We start from the raw sequence: 21544 nt of genomic DNA on the forward strand, positions 1-21544 counted from the left end.
CTGCTGTGCTTTTGTGCCTTTGTGGTGGACTTGGGGCTTGGGAAGAGCTGGCAGAATCAGGCGCTAGTCTGTACTGGAGACCAGAATAAAGTGAAAAGGATGGGGGACAGGGGTAGGAAATAAGAACTTTCCCCTCCTGTGTTCCTGTCATTCAAGCTGGTGAGAGAACTTCAAAAGGACTGGGGTATTGATTGTGTGCCCTAATGGTTTGAGGATGCTTCTCCAAACTAACTGAGCCCCTCAAGAAAACTGGACTGGAAATGTGTGGAAACGAGGCTTTCACCAGAAGTTTTTTAATTCCTCTAACTGGGCCAAAACTACTGAGAGATTAGCTTTCCAGGTCATGGTGTTTTTGTTTTCCTTTTCGGTGTTTTGTTTTTTAAAATGTTTATCATTTAATTTTCTTTTAAAGGTACAGTGGAGATATGATTCAGAAGTGCAGCAGCCCATAAATGAAAATCTGTTTGAGAGAAAGGTTCTTGTCATTTGGGTTTAGAGTAGAGCTGGTTAGAAAATGGAATTTCTGTCCTATGGGAAATTCTGACATTTTCAAAATTTGTTTCCGTCCCAATTCATGATGAAAGGTGGAAACTTTTGCAGAACAGAAACTCTAGGAAATGTCTATTCATCAACATCTAAGGGACCTTGTTGAAACATTAAAAGTCTAAAATAAAATATTAAATATAATGGAAAACATTAAATACAACACGTATATAGCATTTTTAATTGAGATTGTATGATATGAAAGTCGAAAGAAGAAAGTCAATTTGAAATATTTCATTTTAGTGTTGAGTTGTTCCCTCAAATTTCATTGAAATCCACACATTTGGAAGTTGATGAAAATGCACTGATCATTTTTCAACCAGCTTTAGTTTTGGATGAATGATTGGGTCATTTTTTAGACTGAGCTGGGGCAGACGACTCGACAGACACAGCTCACAGGACTGGCTTTCAGCAGTGGCTTACCACTGTCGTTAGGTCCCAGGATAAACACTCAGGGTTTTGTATTGCCTGCTGCAGTGGGTTGCTGGCTTCTTTTTGCACATCTCGGATGGTGGTGTGGAGTAGGGCTGGCTGGAAAACAAGAATTCCATTTAGCAAAACATTTCGCGGTCGCAGCAATTGGGCTTCATTCTGCATCAGGAGGAAACCGAGAGCTTTTGAATTTTTTCATGAAAAATCGGAGAGACCGACCCAAGAATAGCTCAATAGAAGACCCAAATTCAAGTTCCTGTGCTGCCTGATTCAGAACAAGGGCTTGAACCTGGGCCTTGCACACCCCAGGCAAGTGCCATAATCTCTGGGCTATTCTGTTGGCTATTCTGGGGTCTCTCTGGTCAAACTGAGACAGAGAGAGAAATTCCAGCCTGGGCCTGATAAACTTTCCCAATGAACGTTTCATTGAAACCAATAATGGTTCCGTGAAGAATTTGTTTTGACTAATTGCATTTTCTGATGAAAACACATCTTGCTGGAAAAAACCCTGACTCGCTCCAGTTTGGAGTCCACAGTTCCTTTGGCCAAACACAGGGGTGGGGAACCGTTTTTCTATCGGGGCCATTGACCCAGATCAAAAATCAGCTGAGGGCCACTGACAGCCCCCCGGGGGTGGAGGCTCCAGCCCTGAGGGGGGCACAGAGGCTCAGGGCTTCCCTAGGCTCTGGGGTGGAGCCAGAAATGGGTTCAGAGTGTGGGAGGGGGCTCCGGGCTGGGGCCAAGGGGTTTTGGGGTGCAGGGGATTGAGATGTGGGAGGGGGTGCAGCTCTGGGGGTGTGGGCTCTGGGGTGGGACCAAGAATGGGACAGTGGTTTGGGATGCAGGAGGAGTTTCAGGGTGCAGGCTCCGGGCTGGGACGGGGGTTGGGGTTTGTGGCGGGGGGGATAGGTGGAGTCTGGGAGGGAGCTTGGGTGCGGTTCCTGGTCAACGGGAGCTGTGGAGCTGGGGGCAGGGGCAGCGCTCAGAGCTTCCCTGATTGCCTCTCCACCTAGGGGCCACAGGGACATGCCAGCAAGCTGGCCCTCATGGCTCCAGCCCTGCAGAGCGGGGGGCATCTGGCCGACAGCACAGAGACTTGCCGCAGCCCGGATGAAAAGAAGCAGTGGGCTGCAGGTTCCCCACCCTGGTCTAACACTTTGAAAGGAGCCTGGTTAAAAAAACAGTGCCTGTTGCATCTTGCTCCTGGAGGGAAGGATCCAATGCCCCCTGAAGTCAATGGAATCCAGTCTGTTGACCTGGATCTGGATTAGGCTCTAAATGTCTGTCAAGCGGCTGCTGCTCACATTAAAATCCAGAGGAAATACAATGTCCCCAAAATACTTCCTGACTAACCACCAAAAGTTATGTTTGTGGCATATTTTTGAGGTAAAAGCAACAAATCAACAGGATTTGAAATATCCTGGTGGCTTTCTTGGAGGGCGTTCAGAGCGTAACAGAAATGATGATTAAGGGGCTGGAGAGATGGATTTATGGGGTGAGATGAAAGTAGCTAAATATGTCTGGGGCTAAATATAGCTGGGGCAGTGTAATGGGGTTCAGCGCAAGGACAGAGGAGATAAAATCGAGAGGAAATGTTGGCTGAACATCAGGAGATGTTTCCTGACCCCGAGATCTCTTTGGCTCTGAGATATTTTCTTGCCAAAAGCAGTCAAAGCCATATCACTTTGGAAGTTCTAAACTGAATGGGAAAAATCACTAGAAACTGTCCTTTACAGGCAGTTTTTTCTCTGGGCCCCAGTCTAGGGACTGGGTGGCCTATTAAATCTTTTTGTTTTTTAGCCTCCATAAGATTCAATTTTTATAGTCTCTTTAACATCACCCCAGCCTGTCGACATCTGAGGGGATTGAACCCAGGCCCTCTGGATCCAAAAGGATAAGCTGCATTTTCTTTAAACTTGGTAGCAGATTGGTAAACCTCTATATGTAGTCTTGCCAGAGACAGAAGAAGACCGAGCCCATACCATGTTAGCGTAGGTTACATCTGCTTTCTGTGTGGTATTCTGCCTTCCCCTTTGGTTAGTGATGGCTCTGTATTCTCAGAGACAGGCAGCATGTCATAACTCTTTGGTGGCCTCCTCTGTTCTGCTGTTTCATTCTATTTGAGTATCTCCTCACCTAGGAGGCTGCATCTCCAGAGCAAAGGAATAATCTTACGTGAAAATGGAAAGTAGGAAATCACTACAGGTTGAGTCTCACATCTCATTATTGGTTCTATGGGGCAGGAACTGTCACCTAACACAATGGGACCCCTGTCCCCCTTGCTGCTTCTCCTCTTCTCACCCTACACAGTGCATCTGCATTCTTCTGTCTCTTCTCTTTCTTCTGGGGAAACATACCACGGCCTAGCCCCTTACCTCCCCCAATCCACACACTTCCTCTCCCTCCTCACCACCACTCTTTTCACTGTATGTCTTCTCTGGGCAATCTCATCCATTCGTGTGGCTGCAGCTGCCATCCTGATGCTGACGAATGGCGAATCAACCTGCCTGCTTCCATCAGATCCTGCATGCCTGCCTGTCAATCTGACATCCCCGGGCCATCACGTTATCAGCTTAAACATCACACAACCAAAACCAATCACCTTCACTTCCCTCTCAACCCCTTCCTCTCTCCATCACTGCTGTCAGAGCCACCTGCCTCCCCGTCACTCAGCCCTGTAATGTGACTCCTCCCTCCTGCTTCCCTCACACATCCAAAGGGAACCCAAATCCCTCTGCAATGTCTCTAAGCTTTGTCCTTTTCTTTTTCCCTCGCTATGGATAAAATTCTCTAGTCCAGGCCCTCGTCATTTTGTGTCTCAGTTATTACAACCTTCCCCTCTCTGGCTTCCCTGACACCTGTTTTGTCTCCTTACAGTCCATATAAAAAGCTGCCCCTAAAATATCTTTCTCATCCATTACTCTGATCATCTCTCTCTCCCCCCATCATCCTTCCATCCTTCCATCATCCTTTGAATCCCTCTACTGGCTCCCGTCTTCTACTACATCAAATGCAAGGTAGAGAGGTGGGACTGAATGGAAGGAGAAAACTTGGGAGCAGAGAGGGGGATTCAAAGAGTTCAAGAGCAGAGAGGCGCCTTAAAAGCCCTGCATAACTCTGCCCTACCAACTTATCCTCCCGGGCCTCGTTTCCAGTTGCCGCCCAACCTGTCTGCTCCACCAACAGTGCCAGCCTCATCCACCCACAGATTCGGCTTTTCACATCAACCTCGCCATGCGGGCGGCCCGCTAGGAGCGGAATGCCCTTCCAGAGCTCATTGACGAGGCCTCTTCTCTCCACAGTCAAATCCCTTCTGAAGCCCCAGATCTGCTCTGACACCTGTAGAGAAAGTAGCTGACCTGTACCGATGAATATGAGGCGTTCTAGGGCAGGGGAGAGGAGTTGGGGGGGACCCATATCAACATTATTTTGTCAAGACTTGGCAAGCATCTCCCTGACCACTGCACTGATATGCTGTAGTCCTTTTCCTTTGTGTCTGTCTTTAGACTGTGAGCTCTTCGGGGCATGGGCCGGGCTTTCTTTTCCAGCCGGAAAGCTCTCAGCACAGAGTGGGTGCTGCCGGATTCATAAATAAGAAGAGTGGCATCTTTAGGGTATGTCTACAAAGCAAAGAAAACCCAGCGGCTGGCCCATGCCAGCCAACTTGGGCTCACGGAGCTTGGGCTGCGGGGCAGTTTCACTGCGGTATAGACTTCTGGGCTCTGGGATCCTCCCACCCTGCAGGTCCTAGAGCCTGGGCTCTAGCCCGAGCCCAGTCGTCAACACAGCAATGAAACGGCCCCGCAGCCCGAGCCCTGCGAGCCCAAGTCAGCTGGCACAGGCCAGCTGCAGGTGTCTAGTTGCTGTGTGGACACACCCTGAGTGGGTGTTCTCGTCTAATCTGGTAGAAATCGTGACGCTGACAGGACTGTAGCATTGCTCCTGGTGCCTTGACTACAGAAGCATGTGTCATTCTTTGGTTGGTATAATAGACATTTACACGCTCTCTCTTTTTCCTCCCCTCTCCTTTTAGCAATCCTCATTTTACCAGCTTCTCCACGCAGGCTGGCCGGTGAGTGTCTCCTGCTAAGTAAGTCTACATAGGGATGTGGTGGGTTTTCCAGCATCTGCGTTTTTTTTTAAATCAAGACTGGATGTCTTTGTAAAAGCTCTGCTATAGCTCAAACAGAAGTGACAGGCTTGACCCCAGGAATCACTGGGGAAAATTCTCTGCCCTGTGTTATGCAAGAGGTCAAACAAGATGGTCTTAATGGCCCCTTCTGGCCTTAAAGTGGGAAATTGGGAGAATGCCACCAAAGGACATCAGGAAAGGGTGCAGTGATTGGGGCGCACTTTTGGCTCATAGTGGAGCCTAGGATTGAAAGGTCACGGAAACAAGAGATGGGAATCCAGTGTTACACCCCTTAAAAGCTCTGTCTTCCAGTACCTCTGCTGGCTCCCTGTTCATTTTCAGATTCAGTCAGAAATTAATCCTTACTCTTTTTAAAGAAACCCATGTATTTATTCTGCCCACTTCATGAACCTTTTCTCTGTATTATACCATTCCCTCCACCCCATGTGTTGCATATATAAACAAAAAGAGGATTTTGTGCTCTAGATCCTCTAACAAGGTGTCTCAGATTTTTTCTGTATGATCATTTGGAGTCTTCTGTCTTTTTAAATAGTTTTGATATCTAAAATATGTTACTGTTTGCCTTTATTTTTTAAATCTAGAGACATCCAGGACCGCCTGGGCTGCCAGGGCACGCAGGGAAACCAGGATTACCTGTAAGTATGAAAAATCCCCTCTAAATATGTCCAAAGTAGCCAAGTCCACAGTTATCCCATCAGACATTTCTGCTTTCTTTGGAGACTTTCAGAGGCAATGTTTAGAGACACTTGAGCAATTTAGGCCATACAGCTGATCTCCCTTTACCTCTGTTACTGTCAAATTGTTTGTCTTCCTACAATTAAAGCTTCAGTGCTGGGATTTTCAAAAAAGTTGGAGGTGGGTGAAAATCAGTTGAAGTTGGATGCCTGACTCCCTTAGGTTCCTTTGAAAGCCCAGCCCAGCCTCTCGCTGCTGTAAGATGGCATAGCTCCATTGACTTTCTTCAGTGAAACAATGCTCATTTTCACTCACTGAAGATCAGGCAGGGGGGTGAGAGAGAGAGAGAGAGAGAAAGAAACGGAGCCTACAAACCCCATATTGAGTGTAGACAAAGGGGAGAGGAGAGTCTCTCCTGTTTACAAGCAAGCAGCTTGATCACAACCCCACGCAGCTGCCAGTCATGGAGGTAGGCACACACAGCTGAACCCAATAGAGGGAAACAAGGCCTGCAATAAAGGGGAGAGTATAGAGAAGGAAGGGGAGGCTGGGAGATCTGGGCTAGCAAAGTGGCAACAGCCCTGCACCAGGCTGCCTCCTGGAAAACAGCCAGGAGACTAAAGGAGGCTGCAAGAGTAAAGGGCTGACAGGCTTAATTGGAAATGAGGATCCAGGAACTGGCCTGACTAAAAGCAAACTGAGGAGGGTCAGTCAGGAGAAGCTGAAGCCCCTCGAGAGACCACACCTTGAGATGATGACTCTGTGTGTGTGTGTGTGTGTGTGTGTGTGAGTGAATGAAGTTATAACACGTTTACAGATTGTTGCCATGTCCGTATCAAGAGACAAAACGATAACCATTACAACAGCGAGCTTTTGTGTAGAGTATCATTAGACAGTGATCTCATCAGATCTCTCTGTTGAACAGGGTGTTACCATATTACAGAGTGATCCTCTTTACCCTACCCAAGATGTGGTGTTTCTGGTAATTTTATTAAATGGAGTGAAACTGCTGACGACACCTACATGTCAAACCAGGCACTTCTACCCAATATTAAAACCCAAAAGGACTGGACAGATGTGGTGGTTGTTTTGCAGGCGCGTGTACTTTTTCTGAGTATCGAATAACTGGTAACCAAATATCTACATATCTGTTTGTTCTTTGTCTGTTCTGCTGGCTAGGTAATTGATGCACTAATTTTTCCATAGCAACAACCCCCCATATGTTTTTTTCACGTTTTATTGAGGCAAAGTTACAATAAAACTAACGTACGATGTTGTACATGACTTGTTACTTTTTAGGATCAAGTTAATAGTCAAGCTAAAGATGCTGGCTAGGGATCCTTCCTCCTCTGAGTATGCTGAAAAGGGTGACCAAACTTTTGAATACCTGTCCTCTTTTTGGCATTTCTATTGTGTGTGTACTTGGTTTTTGAACCATTCCCTTAGTTTGGGGCTGCTTTTCTTTTTCCAGTGGGAGGCAGTCAGTGCTCAGTACCCTAGCAGCTACTAGCAGATGAGAGATTAATTCTTCACTTCTATTGGTGTGACTGTATGTCAGGGGTAGGTAAACTACGGCCTGGGGGCCGCATCCAGCCCTTCCGATGTTTTAATCTGGCCCTCAAGTTCCAGCTGGGGAGTGGGGCCTGGGGCTTGCCCTGCTCAGTGCATGCCAGGTCCCCGCGCGGCTCCTGGAAGCAGCGGCATGTTCCCCCTCCACCTCCTATGCGTAGGGGCAGCCAGGGGGATCTGCACACTGCTCTCGCAGCTCCCACTGGCTGGCAGCTGTGGCCAATGGGAGCTTCAGGGGCAGCGTATGCGGATGGGGCCGCATGCAGAGCCTCCTGGCTGCGCCTCTGGGTGGGAGCCGGAAAAGGGACATGCCGCTGCTTCCGGGAGCTGCTTGAGGTAAATGCTGCCCGGAGCCTGCACCCCTGACCCCCTCCTGTGCCCCAACCCCCTGCCCCAGCCCTGATCCACCTCCTGCCCTCTGAATCCCTTGGACCCAGCCCGGAGCACCCTCCTGCACTCCCAGAACCCACACCCATAGCCGAAGCCCTCACCCCCTTCCGCACCCCAACCCCCAGTTTTGTGAGCATTCATGGCCCGCCATACAATTTCCATACCCAGATGTGGCCCTCGGGCCAGAAAGTTTCCCACCCCTGCTGTATCTGCTAGAGAGGAGGATTGCTAAGGGATTGCCTTCTCAGCAGGGTCCTAGAGCCTGGCCTTCAGCCCAATCCTGGAAGTCTACACAACAATGAAACAGCCCCACAGCCTGAGCACCGTGACCCAGAGTCGCTTGCCATGGGCCAGCCACGGGTTTTTCTTTGCTGTGTAGACAGCCCCTAAATGATCATTTGATCATAAATATTCAACAATTTGTGCTATTTGGTTAGGAACTGCATTCCAATACTCCCTAGTGACTGGCCGTGTCTGTCACTATGTATAAAATCTCCTCTTAGCCCACAATTTCTCCAACATATATCCCCATCCTTCTCTCTCTTTCACTCTCTCTCACTAACCTGGCTGGTGTGAAGTACTATTAAAAAGGTATCTTCAAGAAACTTTCTTTTATCATGCAACAGACTGATATTTGCATTAATATTTTATATCCATTCCAGAGGAGGATGTTTTTTAAGTGATATTTACTATAGGACCTACACCAAGTCAGTTCTGGTGCTGTTGCATTCCCTCTGCTGACTATTCAGCTGCAGTTAACTAATGGGGTCCCTAAGCTTGCTGCTCTAACTGATGGTGCTGATGCACAGATGGGGGAAAAAAAGACAGGTGTGCTCTTGACAAGCTGTATTATAAATATGCCTCGGCAGGGAAGTGGATTGTGTAACAGGAAATTTGTTTGAGCCAAGTGGAATGAGAGAAAAGGTGGGGGAAGACATCTTATGTTCTAGTCTCCGAAAGAAAATTATAAGCAGTGGAGAGAGAGTTTGCTCCCAAAGCCTGTGGTTGAGTACTTGATGGTGCCTTTGCTGTAAACCAGGGGAATGCAAGCAGAACAAGGGCAGTCTTCGCAGAGCATTCAGAGAGCTATGATGCGGATCATCCTGTCACACAGCATGTGACTGAGATTGCCAATGCTACCTTTGTGTATTGTTCATTGTCTCCCCTGTAATGGTGCATTTAAACAAGGCTGCGAGGCCCAGCATTCTTTCAACACGGTCAATACTGCAACATGATCCGGGCTTGCTGGGGGAAAGTCTAACCTGCATTGATTTGATCTCTGTGTGTGCAGGGTCCGCCCGGATATCCAGGAGAGCCAGGAGACAAAGGCCGGTTGGGGTATATGGTAAGTGGAGGCTGCCTATAGCTGCTGTCTCAGGTATGTGTTAGCCCAGTCCAGGTATGTGACCTTCCAAATGCTAGGGCAGTAAGATATATTCTAGTGTCAGGGTTGGCTTCCTTCTGGTGGGCAGCTGTACATACAGAAGGAGTGATTCTGAGAGGTACGGGGCATGCACAAGTCGTGCTGCAATAACGGGGAGTCATGGGATGCTCCACAGCTCTTAGCCTCAAGACTCAGAGCTCAGTGTTAATTTCTGAGTAGGAGAATCCTCCAAGGTAAGGTATGTTTGTGCAGTAATGACCTTAAACCTCTGCAACAGAGCCATATCTCTGGCAGGTAGGTTCATCCGAAATACCCGATGGGGATGAGATTGGCTCACTGTAGACAGGTAAGCGGTGGAGGGCGGGATTCCCCTTGCTGGATATTTGTGCCTTATTTTTGTTCCTTTGCTCTCCTCTGCTGTGAGTAATCACCAGCCCGTTCACCCACCTCCAGCACAAGGCGGGACTGGTTTGAGTCAGTGTGATTTGGTCAGTCCCTGTCATTTTCATGAGTTCTATAACCACCCCAGTCATCGTCACCCATCCAAAGAGACACTTGTAGCAGCACTGGGGTGGTGATGCTGGGCCTTCATTAGAAGCATCAGTAGAGATGCAGAAGGTGCCACCTTCACTAAAAACTGAATCCCTTGTCTATAGGAAGTGGATGAAATTGAGGTTTGTGCTCTATTCATTTACTTGTGTGTGTCATTCCAAACCTGCTCTCTCATATCGTCTTTAGGTCAAATCCTGGAAAGCATCCTCCTCTTCCCCTAAGCTTTAACTCCAGAGAACTCTGAATCTAAACAGATCTCTCCACTGCTCCTCTCTCTCTCTCTCTCCCCGGATAGGAGCAGTCCCAGCCTATGCCCTTCTTTCCTCCTCATTCATGCTGGGGTGATATCTCCTAGCTCTCTCAGCTGAGACTGAGCAAACCGTTCTGCAAAATTAAGCTGAGATTTTCAAAGCTGTCTAAGGAATTTGAATACCCAAATCCCATTAAAACACATGGGGAATCAGGTGTCCAAATCCCCTGGGTGGCTTTGAAAACCGCACTCTTGATCTGTACCTAGTTCACGTAAAGGTGGCTGGTTTTTTTCCTGAATTAAAAACCATCCTCTTCTCTGAGCCTCTTCTCACCAAACACTCAGCTGTTTCCCAGTGGCTGTCCTCTTGTGTGACCTTCAGTTCCTGGTTCTCACCCATCTCCCCCAGGAGGCCCATTTGTCTTTAACTGCTACAAGTCCAGCCTTCACAGTGATAAGGGACAGTCGATTTTCCCTGACCTCGTTGTTCTACTGTTCTCTGGCAGTACATTCACCAGGCTGGGAATGATGCCTTTTTAATTCTGCTCTCCCGAGCTTTCCTCATCCCACAGTGTTCCCAATGATAACATCCAACCTACCCGCAGTTCCCTTTTGCTTCCCTTCCCCGAGCTGCTCCCTTTCATTCATCAGCCGTCCGTTCCTCTTGCTTCTGCTTTCTGAGTGAGGTGCCTCCTCTGGCCTGTGTGTCTAGGAAGGACGTATGCGGGGGAGAGAGATTCTCACCTTGATTCATGCAAATTTAGGTCATGGGCAGATTTTTTTCCTTGGCTTCTAACTGGATTCCACAAAAGAGCTCCATGGAGGAGAAACAGGTCTTTCGATGAGTTTCAGTGTTATTTTTGGGTGATTTCTCTAAGGTCACTGTGTTCCAGTGGCTGATCACAGAATCATAGAATATCAGGGTTGGAAGGGACCTCAGAAGGTCATCTAGTCCAACCCCCTGCTCAAAGCAGGACCGATCCCCAATTTTTGCCCCAGATCCCTAAATGGCCCCCTCAAGGATTGAGCTCACAACCCTGGGTTTAGCAGGCTAATGCTCAAACCACTGAGCTATCCCTTCCCCCTACTGCTATAGCTAGTGCTTCATGGCTTGTGCCTCAGACCAGCATGGAGCTCCACAGGGAACACTGGCCACCCCCAGCACAACCTGAAAGTTCTCAGGCTCTTGTATACCACTGGAGAAGCTGTAGATGGTCCTTCTCAGCTCCCACCGTTGATCCCCAGATGCAGTCTTTTTGTCTTAGTGAGGCATGAAGGCAAAGATGGTATCTCTTGGGCCTGTGTGGGGATCAAAGCCAAAGGTTAGTTAGCCAGACCTCAAAATAAACAGTAGCAAGGGAAGAACTTTAAAAGGTTTTGCTAGTTTAAGCACTCAGCAGATGAGCTGAACTATGCAAACCTCCTTGTGTTTGTGCACATGAGGCTGGCTGATATTTCTCATACTGATCCCAGCCAGATCAAGTCCGTGCAGAGCCAGGAGAGAATCGACTGGTTTCAAACCTCAGTGTGGCAGTTTGTGTCTGGTTTGAGTTTTGTAAAAAATCTCGGGGCATTATTCCTTTTTTCCTGAACTGGTTCCCCCCATCCTTAGTAGACCCCAAGTCCTCCCTGTCTCGAATGTTTACACAGACTGGAGAGTTCAGCTCAGAGACGGCTGTGGTTTCCCAAGTATCTGCATATGGAATGCATAGTCGTGGTGGGAGTGAGGGGACTGATTCTTGTAGTTTCTGCTGAGCCAGTGCCCGGCATCTTTCAACATGAGGTCGTTAGATGGCACAACAAAGCTGAAAGAGTGCTGACATCTGAGAGGCACGGAGACAAAGAGCCGGAGCTGTCTTAGCATCTCCAAGGCCCATGGGATTATATAGCAGAGATAAGGGGGTTGCTTTTTTTAACCCCTGACTAAGTGCGTTGTTGCCACTTTATCTTTCCAAGCCCTGTCCAAGTAGTCGCTCCTTGCAGGGTTTTTTGAACTGTGGGCTGAGGAATTGAACAAAGATGTCAGGTACACAGGTTCATTTGGGCTTTGCAAAGAGGGGGCATAGAGTGATTCACCTTTTACAAGATGGAAAAGCCTTTTTAGTGGAGGGTATGTATAGTCTGTAATTCCAGATGTCACCGTCTGTTTGCGGAGGACAGAGGTGGGTAGCTCTGGGGAATCGGTAGCAATGAACACTGTTCTTCCCATGTATTTTACCAGCTGCCAACATCTAGAAGGTTTCACTAATCGTGTTAAGCAGACAGAATATAAACCGTGGAGGCTGTCAGTGTAACTTAATCAAATGGTACCAAAAATTATTCATCCATTCGCATAAACAGGATTGGCGAGGGGGTTCGCTGGGGGATTAGTGCAGGAATGAAAAGGAACCATTTTTCTCAGAGTGCAGCTGTGACCCTGATGTGCTTCGAAAGCCGGTCTGCATCCTAGCTAGGGGGTTGAAACGAAGTTCTCATCACTGTGTAGCTTTGAACAGGGAAGCAAAACTCTACATTGTTTGAGGTTTGAATGAGCTGCTTTGTTTGGTGCTTGCATTAGTTCTTCAAATGCAGCCTATATTTCTGATACCTGTTGATCTACTCCTGTGGCGCACACATGGAATATACTGAATAGCGTACCACTCACGTAGAGGACCTACTCTTTGTATTGTCCAGGTAGACATGTTTATTTTCCAAAGGGTATAGTCTCAACAAACCAGAGAAGTCTCAACAAGGTTTCGTATCACAGACCAGATCCTGAGTTCCTGAGTCTTTTCTCAGGCAGCTGTTGCATTGATTTTAGAGATGCAGCATTACTGCTGACCTCTGCTGTTGGATCAGTGTCTATGAGTTTGAACGTTTCAGTACTGGAGTTCTGCCTTTCTGTGGAGCTTTGCGATCGCACTGTCCTGTGGCTCTGCAACTCCAGAGGAAGGTAATGAGTTTTTAGCTCAAGATTCCAATAACAAGTGCTGGGCAGAACCGGTGGAAAATGGTGCCACTGTTTTGGTGTAAAGTTGTGCAGGTGGCATGTATGTTAGATTGGGGTAGGAACTTTCTTTTGGTTCGGTTTGTAGAGCACTGATCATGATGGTTCTGGTCCATGACTGGGACTCCTAGGAACTCCGAATACAATAATGATGGTGATGTACAGCAGGGCTTCTTGGGTAAGACACCACCAGGCTGATTTAGTAACATATTGTGTAATAAAGTGCAGGTCACAGGGGACACAGATAGCTCAGTGCTTTGAGCATTGGCCTGCTAAACCCAGGGTTGTGAGTTCAATCCTTGAGGGGGCCATTTAGGGATCTGGGGCAAAAATTGGGGATTGGTCCTGCTTTGAGCAGGGGGTTGACTAGATGACCTCCTAAGGTCCCTTCCAACCCTGATATTCTATGATTCCTCCCAACTTGAGCCAAGCATCTTTTGATCCTATTTACATTAAAGAAGAAACTCCATTCACCTCCATACATATCCCGCTAGCCATCTCTGAGACACTTCTTCATCCTCAGTGCCATGTTCCATTGCAGGGCATCCTGGCATATGAACCATTCCAAGAGGTGAGTCCCAATTTGCATCATGCTCTGTGCCGAGGGGTTCAGAGCATTAGTTGGTAGGAATGTGAGAAATCTTTCCCCACAGTGATGTGACCTAGAGCCCTTAGGATTCTATGATTGTGGTTGAGGAGGGACTCACCCAAATGAATCATTTGGCTTTGGTGCAGATTGGGCCTGTCTTTCATTTTGCTGGGATTGGTTCATTCGTTCCTTGCGAAGAGTTTGGCAATGAGTGGCAGGCTGGCATTTCATCAGCTTCACGAGGCGGTAAGGTCAAACCAGTCTGAAAGAGACAGCCAAAACACTGCTGCGCCAGTGGTGAATGGGCTTATCTCTCTGTCTCCAGCCACATTTTAACAGATTGCCATTGCTTTCTCATGATGAGCCCCAGGATGGCCCGGAAGCGAGCTGACCCAACTTTGCTGCTGCTGTTCTGTTGTCATCGTTGGTTGTTTTTGTGGAGACGGTATTTCCCCCCCGCAACTAGCTGCTGTTGCGTAGTTGATCTTCACACCAGACTTGACAAATTTTTTTTTTCCCATTCTGGTTTTTAAAGGCAGTTGCAGGCTCTGCAGTAATGCCTGACGTCTGCAAATGCACGCAAACACAATGATGGCATCAGAGCTTGGGACCATTGTGTTTTGCAGTTGTTGCTTTTTACATTTGTGACTTCCCTCTGTCCCTGGTGACCCTGTTACTGGGGCTGTGTCTACACTACGAGCGAGGGGTGTGATTCCCCTGCTCGGGTACCCATGCTCACACTAGCTCTCATTGAACTGAGAGCATAGGTAGCCGTGTAGCCATGGTCGCATGAGCAATGGCAGTGAAGGCACGGCTGAGCCATACCAAGCACGTACCCCGCAGTTTTGGTGGTCCCGTCGACAGAGCGTTGCTCTGCCGCTGACATTGTTCTGTCTGTTCAGATGGTCAGCTCTTTGAGGCAGGGACTGTCATTGTGTGTTTGCACAAGCTATCGCCTGACGTGGCCCCTACCTGCTACCGTTACACCAACCATCATTGTAACTGCTCTCGGCTCTGCAGAAGCAACAGTTGAAAGTAACCAGGGCTTTGCGTCCATTCCGGCTGCTGCACACCTGGAACTACCAGAGAGAAGCCTCTGAGTTCAGCCAGCGGTGTGCAGTTGTTAGGGCTGAGACAGATGTACAAGGCCTTTGCGTGACTTCTCCTGATGTTGTCTTTATTCTCTGTCCTAGTCTCCTGCCTCCATTTCGTTTCTTGTCATGTAGCCAGTGAAGTTGACTTGACTGTACTCTCCATCTGTTTCATAATGGTTAATCTTTCTGCGCCTTCTTTACCCTAGTTCCCTCTACCCCTTGGTTCTTAACCATGTTTACAGTGGAAATAAAACTCTTCTCCTCTTTGGACGCTGCTGATTTCCTCCCTCCATGCACAAATCTTTTTGCTGAGTCCTAAGGCAGAACTGAATGACCAGGCAGGAGTATATGATAGAGCTTTATTTGCGGTGTTCCTCTGTAGCCTCTTATTGATCCACCTGCTTTCTGTCTGCAGGGGGAGTCTGGACTTAAGGGCTTCCTGGGACACGCTGGCTTCCCTGGCTCAAATGGGCTTCCTGGAATGGATGGAAAGCCTGGACCACCTGGGTTACCAGGAGAGCAGGTGAGAACCTGGACACTAGCTTGAAGGATCATGTTGCACTTCTTTAGAATTGATTGAGCCAATTAGTTGCAAAACACTTCGCACTAATGCGGAGAGATCCCATGTTTCAAAGTCAGAAACTGCCAAGAGTTGTGGATGCTCTGGCTGGATATCACGGGATGGTTTGCAAGAAAGAGGTAAAGACAGTGCCCATTGTTCCAGCTGATAGTGCTGTAGGCAGCCAGCAAGCTCAAGCTGATGCTACTGATATACTTATTTGCCTCTTTTAACAAAAGAAAAAGCCCATTCTAACTATAATTGGAATTTCTAGGCACTACTTTAATAAGAATGCCTTGACAGTTCACATTTAACAAGGGAAAGAGGAACAGCATATATGGTCAACCGGGCATAGTTAGTGTCTCTGGAGCAACATGAACTCCTGGAGTGCTTGATTGCATTGCTGCATTTAGTTTTCTAGGTTGTTTTTACAGGAGGGAGAAAGGGAAAAAAAATGAGAGAGAATCTGGATTCCATCCACTTGTCTAGTTCACAAGCTCTGTTGAGTTCTTTTGTGGTGCTTGTCAATTCTTTGAACTAACAGCCCTACCCTTAACTAGCCTTGCATGCCGACTTCAGTCGGGAAAGTGTAAACTTCGATTCAGGATCTTGTGAGTGGTGTATATGGAGAGGGATACAAAATTGGTGGGGGTAAGAAGCAGAAAGCTGGAAAGAAAGCAGCCAGGAAAGCTAGGGAACAGCCAGAGAAGCACTTTTAACATGGTCCTAGGAGGAAGCTGAGAGACAGAGCTTATTGGGCAGAGTACAGGCTGGAAAGAGGTTTGGAATTGTGAGCAACAAAACTGCCTCCTATTGAGTTTGGGGAAACAGGACTTTGCACACATTCTTTGTAAATAAACAGGATTGCAGCAAGATATTCCTGATTCCATCACCAATTTCTTCTCCTAATGGAAGCAAGCTGCTAAAGTCACAAGCATTGACTAGCCACTCCGGCCAAAAGGGGCCACAATATCGTTGAATTAATTACACACACATCTGCCTGCTTATAACAAGAACTGTATCAGGAAGGAAGCATGGCTGGCCTGCTTGGAGCTGTCTGAAGCGGTGGCCTCATTAAAATGTGAAAGCCGGGGAGGTAGCAAGGTGGTGTGAACAGTATAAATGCCTACACAGATTGGGCTGGGGTTTATAGAGTGATAGCAATATGGAAGAGACTTGCTTTGCGGGAGCCCGAAAAGCTGCACAGCACCTGCCACGGTGGCAAAGCCCCGGGAAGTGGGTGGGGCTCGGAGCTCAGAAGGGCTAAATGACGTTTCTTCGCGGAAACCTTGCTTTAGAATCGATCGTGGGCTCAGCATTCAGGGGGAAGTAATTGGGTATAAAACGACTGCAGATGAATTACCACAGGGTGAGCTCTTCACACAGCTGACTGGCTCACGAGGCCTGAGAATTGTGACTGGTCTGATGAGCAGGGTCAGATTAACCCATTACTGGGCCCTAGACAAACATACATTTTGGAGCCCCTACCTCCTAATATGAATAACAACAAACGGCTGGACAGCACTCTGGCCACAGCTGGACTGGCCATGCAATGGAGCCATCAGGACTGGCTGCTGCTTGGAGAGTTGCTCACCATGACGGAAGGACGGCCAGGCCAAATTTGAGTGAGTGGCGTTGCAACCTGGCAAATGGGCTCCCATTTGGGCTCCCTATGAATTTGGTGAACAGGCCTAGTTCACCACAGCGTTCATCCGGCCCTGCTCATGAGGCTGCAAAATGGAGAAAGTGCCAGGCTCAAAAACTGGCCCGGGGCCTATATAAGTGGGAGCAACTTGGGGGAAGCCAACAGAGTTGCACCTACTTACAACAGGCTTGAATTTGGCCTGCAAGTATCACCCCTGCAGTTTGAGAACCGCTGCCTCATTGTGCTACACAAGCTATGTCAGCTCAGGTCTCACAAGCATGTTCCATTCCTTCTTCCTTGTTACCAGGGCCCTCAGGGATTTAAGGGCGACCAAGGTCCAGCTGGAGAGAAAGGAGACCAGGTGAGCTAGTGGCAATGATCTGGGGGCAGCAGGGGAGGGGGAATCCTTAGGTCGAGGGGTTTCATTTGCCTTGAATACAGGAGACGTGACTCAGTGGAACCCAAATTTAGTATCTTCTCCTACCCTCCGCCCTCTCTCCACCCCACCCCCAACGCTCCCTCTTTAGAAGAGGCATCATGTTGCAAATAACAAGTTCCTCTGGGATCTGAGTTGCTGCAGCCTTTCATGCTCACTTACTTTGTCCAAACTGTGGTTTTCAGAGGCTGAGCGAGCCTGGTGGTTTGAGTTCCTCTGAGTCACCTCGGATTTATCAGCCTGGATGGAAAATGTCCATGCAAAGTTCTTTCAGGTCAGGAAATTACACTACACTACACTAGGAAATTAGATCGGTATAGGTATGTCTCTCAGGGGTGTGAAAAATCCAAGCCCCAGAGCAACAGAGCTAAACTGACCTAACCCGTGGTGTGGACAGCACTAAATCAATGGGAGAATTCTCCTGTTGACATAGCTACCCCTCTCAGGGAAATGGATTAATTATGCCGATGGGAGACATCCTCCTGTCGGCATAGGTAGCATCTTCATTGAAGCTTTACCGTGGTGCAGCGACAGCGTTTTAAGTGGTAGGCCTGCCCTCAGGCAAAATATATTGAGTTCTACTGGTTTGGGTTCCTTTTTTCTTTTTTAAGCCAAAGGCCTTAGCAGCAATTTTTAAAGCTGCCTAAAGGATTTGGGTACCCAGTTCTCATTCTTTTTAATCATAATTGGGCATCTAAATCCCTGTGGTGGCTTCTGCAATATCAGCCCTGATTTTTAAAAACAAAAATTAATTCTAAAAACATTTAGTGTGGAATTTTCAACCACACTTGAAGGATTTAGACACAGGGGAGGAGATTTTCAAAGGCACACATGTTAGGCAGGTGCCTAACTCTCATTGGCTTTCAGTGGGAGTTATGCACCAACATGCTGTTTCTGCCTTTGATAATGTCCTCCTAACTTCCGCCAAATGTCAATGAGAGTTAGGCACCTACCTGCTGTTTCTGCCTGTGAATATTAAGAGAGTCAGCAGGAGTTAGGCACCTGACTGTCATTTGTGCTTTTGACTTTCAATGGGACTTATGGTTCTCAGTCACTTTTGAAAATTCCCCCATTATTCCTGAGTCTGGGCTTGGACTTTTGGCTCTGTTTTAAAATTGGAGATGCTATTTACAGTATCTTAGAAAACTGGCATCAGCATATTCCTCATACCTTCCAGTAGTGCTCATTATCTAGATAATACTGTGATATCCGTTCTAACAGCTTCCATCCATGTTGCACTGTTAGAGGGTCCATAGATATGTCTGGTATGATTTATATGTTAGAACAGTTCAATTCATACCACAGTTGTCTGACGGGCTAAACACACACACACACACAAAGTCCTTATATTTAAAATAAGTATATTTAAAAAAAAGCATTACTTCAAAATATTGTTCTGAAATAATTCTTTCTATCCAGATACTTACATAGATCTTGTATTGATCCTTGTAATATATCGTATATGACCTCACAAACATTAATTAATTTGTCTTCATATCCCTCCCCCTCTGCAAAGTAGGGCAGTTTTATTATCCTCCTTTTCTAGCTGGGGAAACTGTGGAACAGAGATTGGAACTCACCCAAGGCCCGTGGGAGAAGGGGGAATTGACTCTAGTCTAGATCCACGAGTTAGCATGATCCAGTAGAGTGAACAGGGCCCTGGGAGCCTGCGAGGCCTGAGTTAAAATCCCAGCTCTCCTCTTTGCCTCTGTCACTTTGGGCAAGTCATGTGGGCCCAAATTTTCCCAGGGTGCCTCCACTTTCTGGGGCCCATTTTGAGACTTCCTGTGGCCTGATTTTCAGAGGTGCTGAGCACTCACGGTGCCCATTGGCTTCTGCTGGAGCTGAGCATCTCTGAAAGTCAGCCACTTAAAGACTCTCAGGTCAGACGCGCAGAAACAAGTTCCCCAGAGTCAGTGGCCTCTTCTGAAGGGCTTGACACTAATCTCTTTGAGTCGGTGTCGCCATCTGTACAACAGCAGTGGAGCTTGCCTACCTGCAGGGCCCAGCAGGGGGGATGTAAGGATTCATTACTCGATTAACTTGGGGGATTTTTGGTGCTGCAGCTTGAAGGTATAGGGCCGTATTTTTCAAAGTGCTCAGCATGGTGGGTGCAGACTGGGAGCGGTGCACTTTTGAAAATTTGGCCCTGGGGGGGGGAAAACAAGAATATCCAGAATTCGAAGGCTTCCCCGGTGTCCTTCACTGTGCCAGGTGGGTTCTCCATGCCATGCCATGCCTACAAACCACCAGGCCCCTTAAGCATGAAGGATCCAGGGTCACAGCCTTAACTCTGAACATGGTTCTACTTTGATTTGTTTTGTCAAGAGCCTGCAGGCCTTTCCAAAGTAAGCAATCATCTACCCTCCCGTCAATTTAGCAACCCTCATCACTGAGCTACAAGTGGTTTATGGAAGATGAGGTAATTGCATCACTTATGCCAGGCTAGAAGACCTTTTTTAAAGCTAACTGCAGCCCCTAAGTATAAACCAGGTTGTTGCTGTGCCCTAAGGTGGACCAGGTCTGGGTCATGTTAATTGCATTCAAACCACCAGCACTCAGAGAGGGAGCAGGCTGATTGCCTCCAGCTGGTTAATAGATCTGCAGTGGTTCTCATGGCTCCAATGTACCTGTTTCAGGGGTTCTTGGGTGATCCTGGACCACCTGGGGAAAAAGGAGAAAAAGGGACAAAGGTGAGTTCACTTGTTCTGAGCCTGGACACGGGGACCCAGTGGGTATGAGACCCATGCAAAAGACATTGCTGTCTGCTGTGTTTTTGAGTCCCTTTAATGTGGAGCACTGGCTTTCAGCAGTAAGCCTTCCAGCATCCCCCATGGCCTCAGGGCATTCTGCCGTGTTGCATGGATGCTGGCCTTTCCTCCCCTCTCACCAAGATGAAGCCAATTCTGCTCAAGTCTCATCGTCACTCAGAAAAAAAATCTGATTCCTCTCTGCACCTTCACGTCTGTGCAGCCCTGGTACAGATTCCTTCAGCTCTTCGTTGCTTTCTCCTTCCCATTGTTCTGCATCTTTGTTGTGTTTTAGGAGGGGGAGGGGGGAGGGTTGGACTGCAGTTCCCCTTCACGCCAAATAGCCTCATTCAGAGAAGGGAAAAGATCTCCTGGCTCGGGTTGGAGTGCAGTCAGGGCAGTGTCTCCCCCACAGGCCTGGCTTTGTGGGGTACAGGATGGGAATACGTTGGGCCACACAGCTGAGTGACTCAGCAGCCCCATTGCCCGCCCTGCGAAAGGGGGTGCTGATCAGTCCGTGCTCACAGAGCTCTGGCTGGTTCAGGATCCCAGCAGGCATGAGGCATCCCCTCCCCTCCAGCACGGCTTTCTGCTGCACGGGGTACGTCTTCCTGAGCTCCTCTGTGCTGTCCAGTCACTGTCAGTGCATTTTGCTGTTTCAGGGGGTGAAAGGACAAAACGGCCCTTCTGGACCTGCTGGAGCTCAGGTAAGTTGGCAAAGAAACCAGCTCCTCTCATCCTCTGACCAGCTCCCAGGGTTCCTCTCTCACCTCTCTTTCCACTTGCCCAGGAGTTCCAGCAGTCCGTTTTGCTTTGAGGTCGGGGCTTGCTCGAACCCCAAGCTCAAAGCAGAACTCAGGGAGATTTGAACCCGTGTGAAGTGAAACAAGGGTCTCCCACTCCAAAGGAGGCAAAAAGAGCCAAGCATCTCACAGGTCTAGTACTGAGCCTCCAGTGCCTCTTCATTCTGTCATGCAGCATCCCTTCTGTTCCATTCTGCCCCTTTGCTCTCCTGAGCAGAGACTGTTCCATAGCTGGAGTGGTACCTAACTTTGATACCTTTTGTCACTGGATGAGGATGGGTGGTCTGTCATGGTTAAAGCACATGACGGGGAGTAGGGCGATACGGGTTCTATTCCTGACTCTTGACACAGATTCATGTGGCTTTGGGCAAGTCACTCAGTCTCTCTCTACCTCAGTTTACCCATCTGTCAAAATTCTGATGATGCTACTTGCCTTTTGGGGATGGGGACATGTGTGGCGAAGCTCCTTAATGCTTGGAGACTCTCCCTCAGGGAAGAAACCCTTGTTGAGTGGCCATGGCTCTTCAGTAAATAGTGGACAGGTCTTCCAGTGTCTGAGTGCCTTGAAGTGGGACTCTCTTGTCTTGGGTTTGACTCTTTAAAGAGGCAGAGGAGGTGGCCTTGTGCCTGACGTGTCTGCTCCTAATCTTCTCCTCAATACGTTGGCTTGTTTCCTAGGGGATGATGGGTGTCAAGGGTGCTTCAGGGTTCCAGGGCCTGCCTGGACCAGAGGT

General features: G+C 48.1%; 1 protein-coding gene across 1 annotated transcript in view; it reads left to right on the plus strand.

Moving 5' to 3' along the window:
• LOC311531889 (uncharacterized protein) overlaps window positions 1–21544 on the plus strand; it is a gene marked incomplete at its 5' end in the record, with an annotated part of 258086 nt that overhangs the window by 150801 nt on the left and 85741 nt on the right. Inside the window, 8 exons of the mRNA XM_084649723.1 lie at window positions 5009–5047; window positions 5710–5763; window positions 9054–9107; window positions 15033–15140; window positions 17129–17182; window positions 19897–19950; window positions 20670–20714; window positions 21489–21542. Of these exons, the coding sequence (XP_084505849.1) occupies window positions 5009–5047; window positions 5710–5763; window positions 9054–9107; window positions 15033–15140; window positions 17129–17182; window positions 19897–19950; window positions 20670–20714; window positions 21489–21542 (462 nt within the window). The remainder of the gene's footprint in view (window positions 1–5008; window positions 5048–5709; window positions 5764–9053; window positions 9108–15032; window positions 15141–17128; window positions 17183–19896; window positions 19951–20669; window positions 20715–21488; window positions 21543–21544) is intronic.

Source organism: Lepidochelys olivacea (genome assembly GCF_965140295.1).
Source record: "Lepidochelys olivacea isolate rLepOli2 genome assembly, chromosome: 16".
Classification (NCBI taxonomy): domain Eukaryota; kingdom Metazoa; phylum Chordata; order Testudines; family Cheloniidae; genus Lepidochelys; species Lepidochelys olivacea.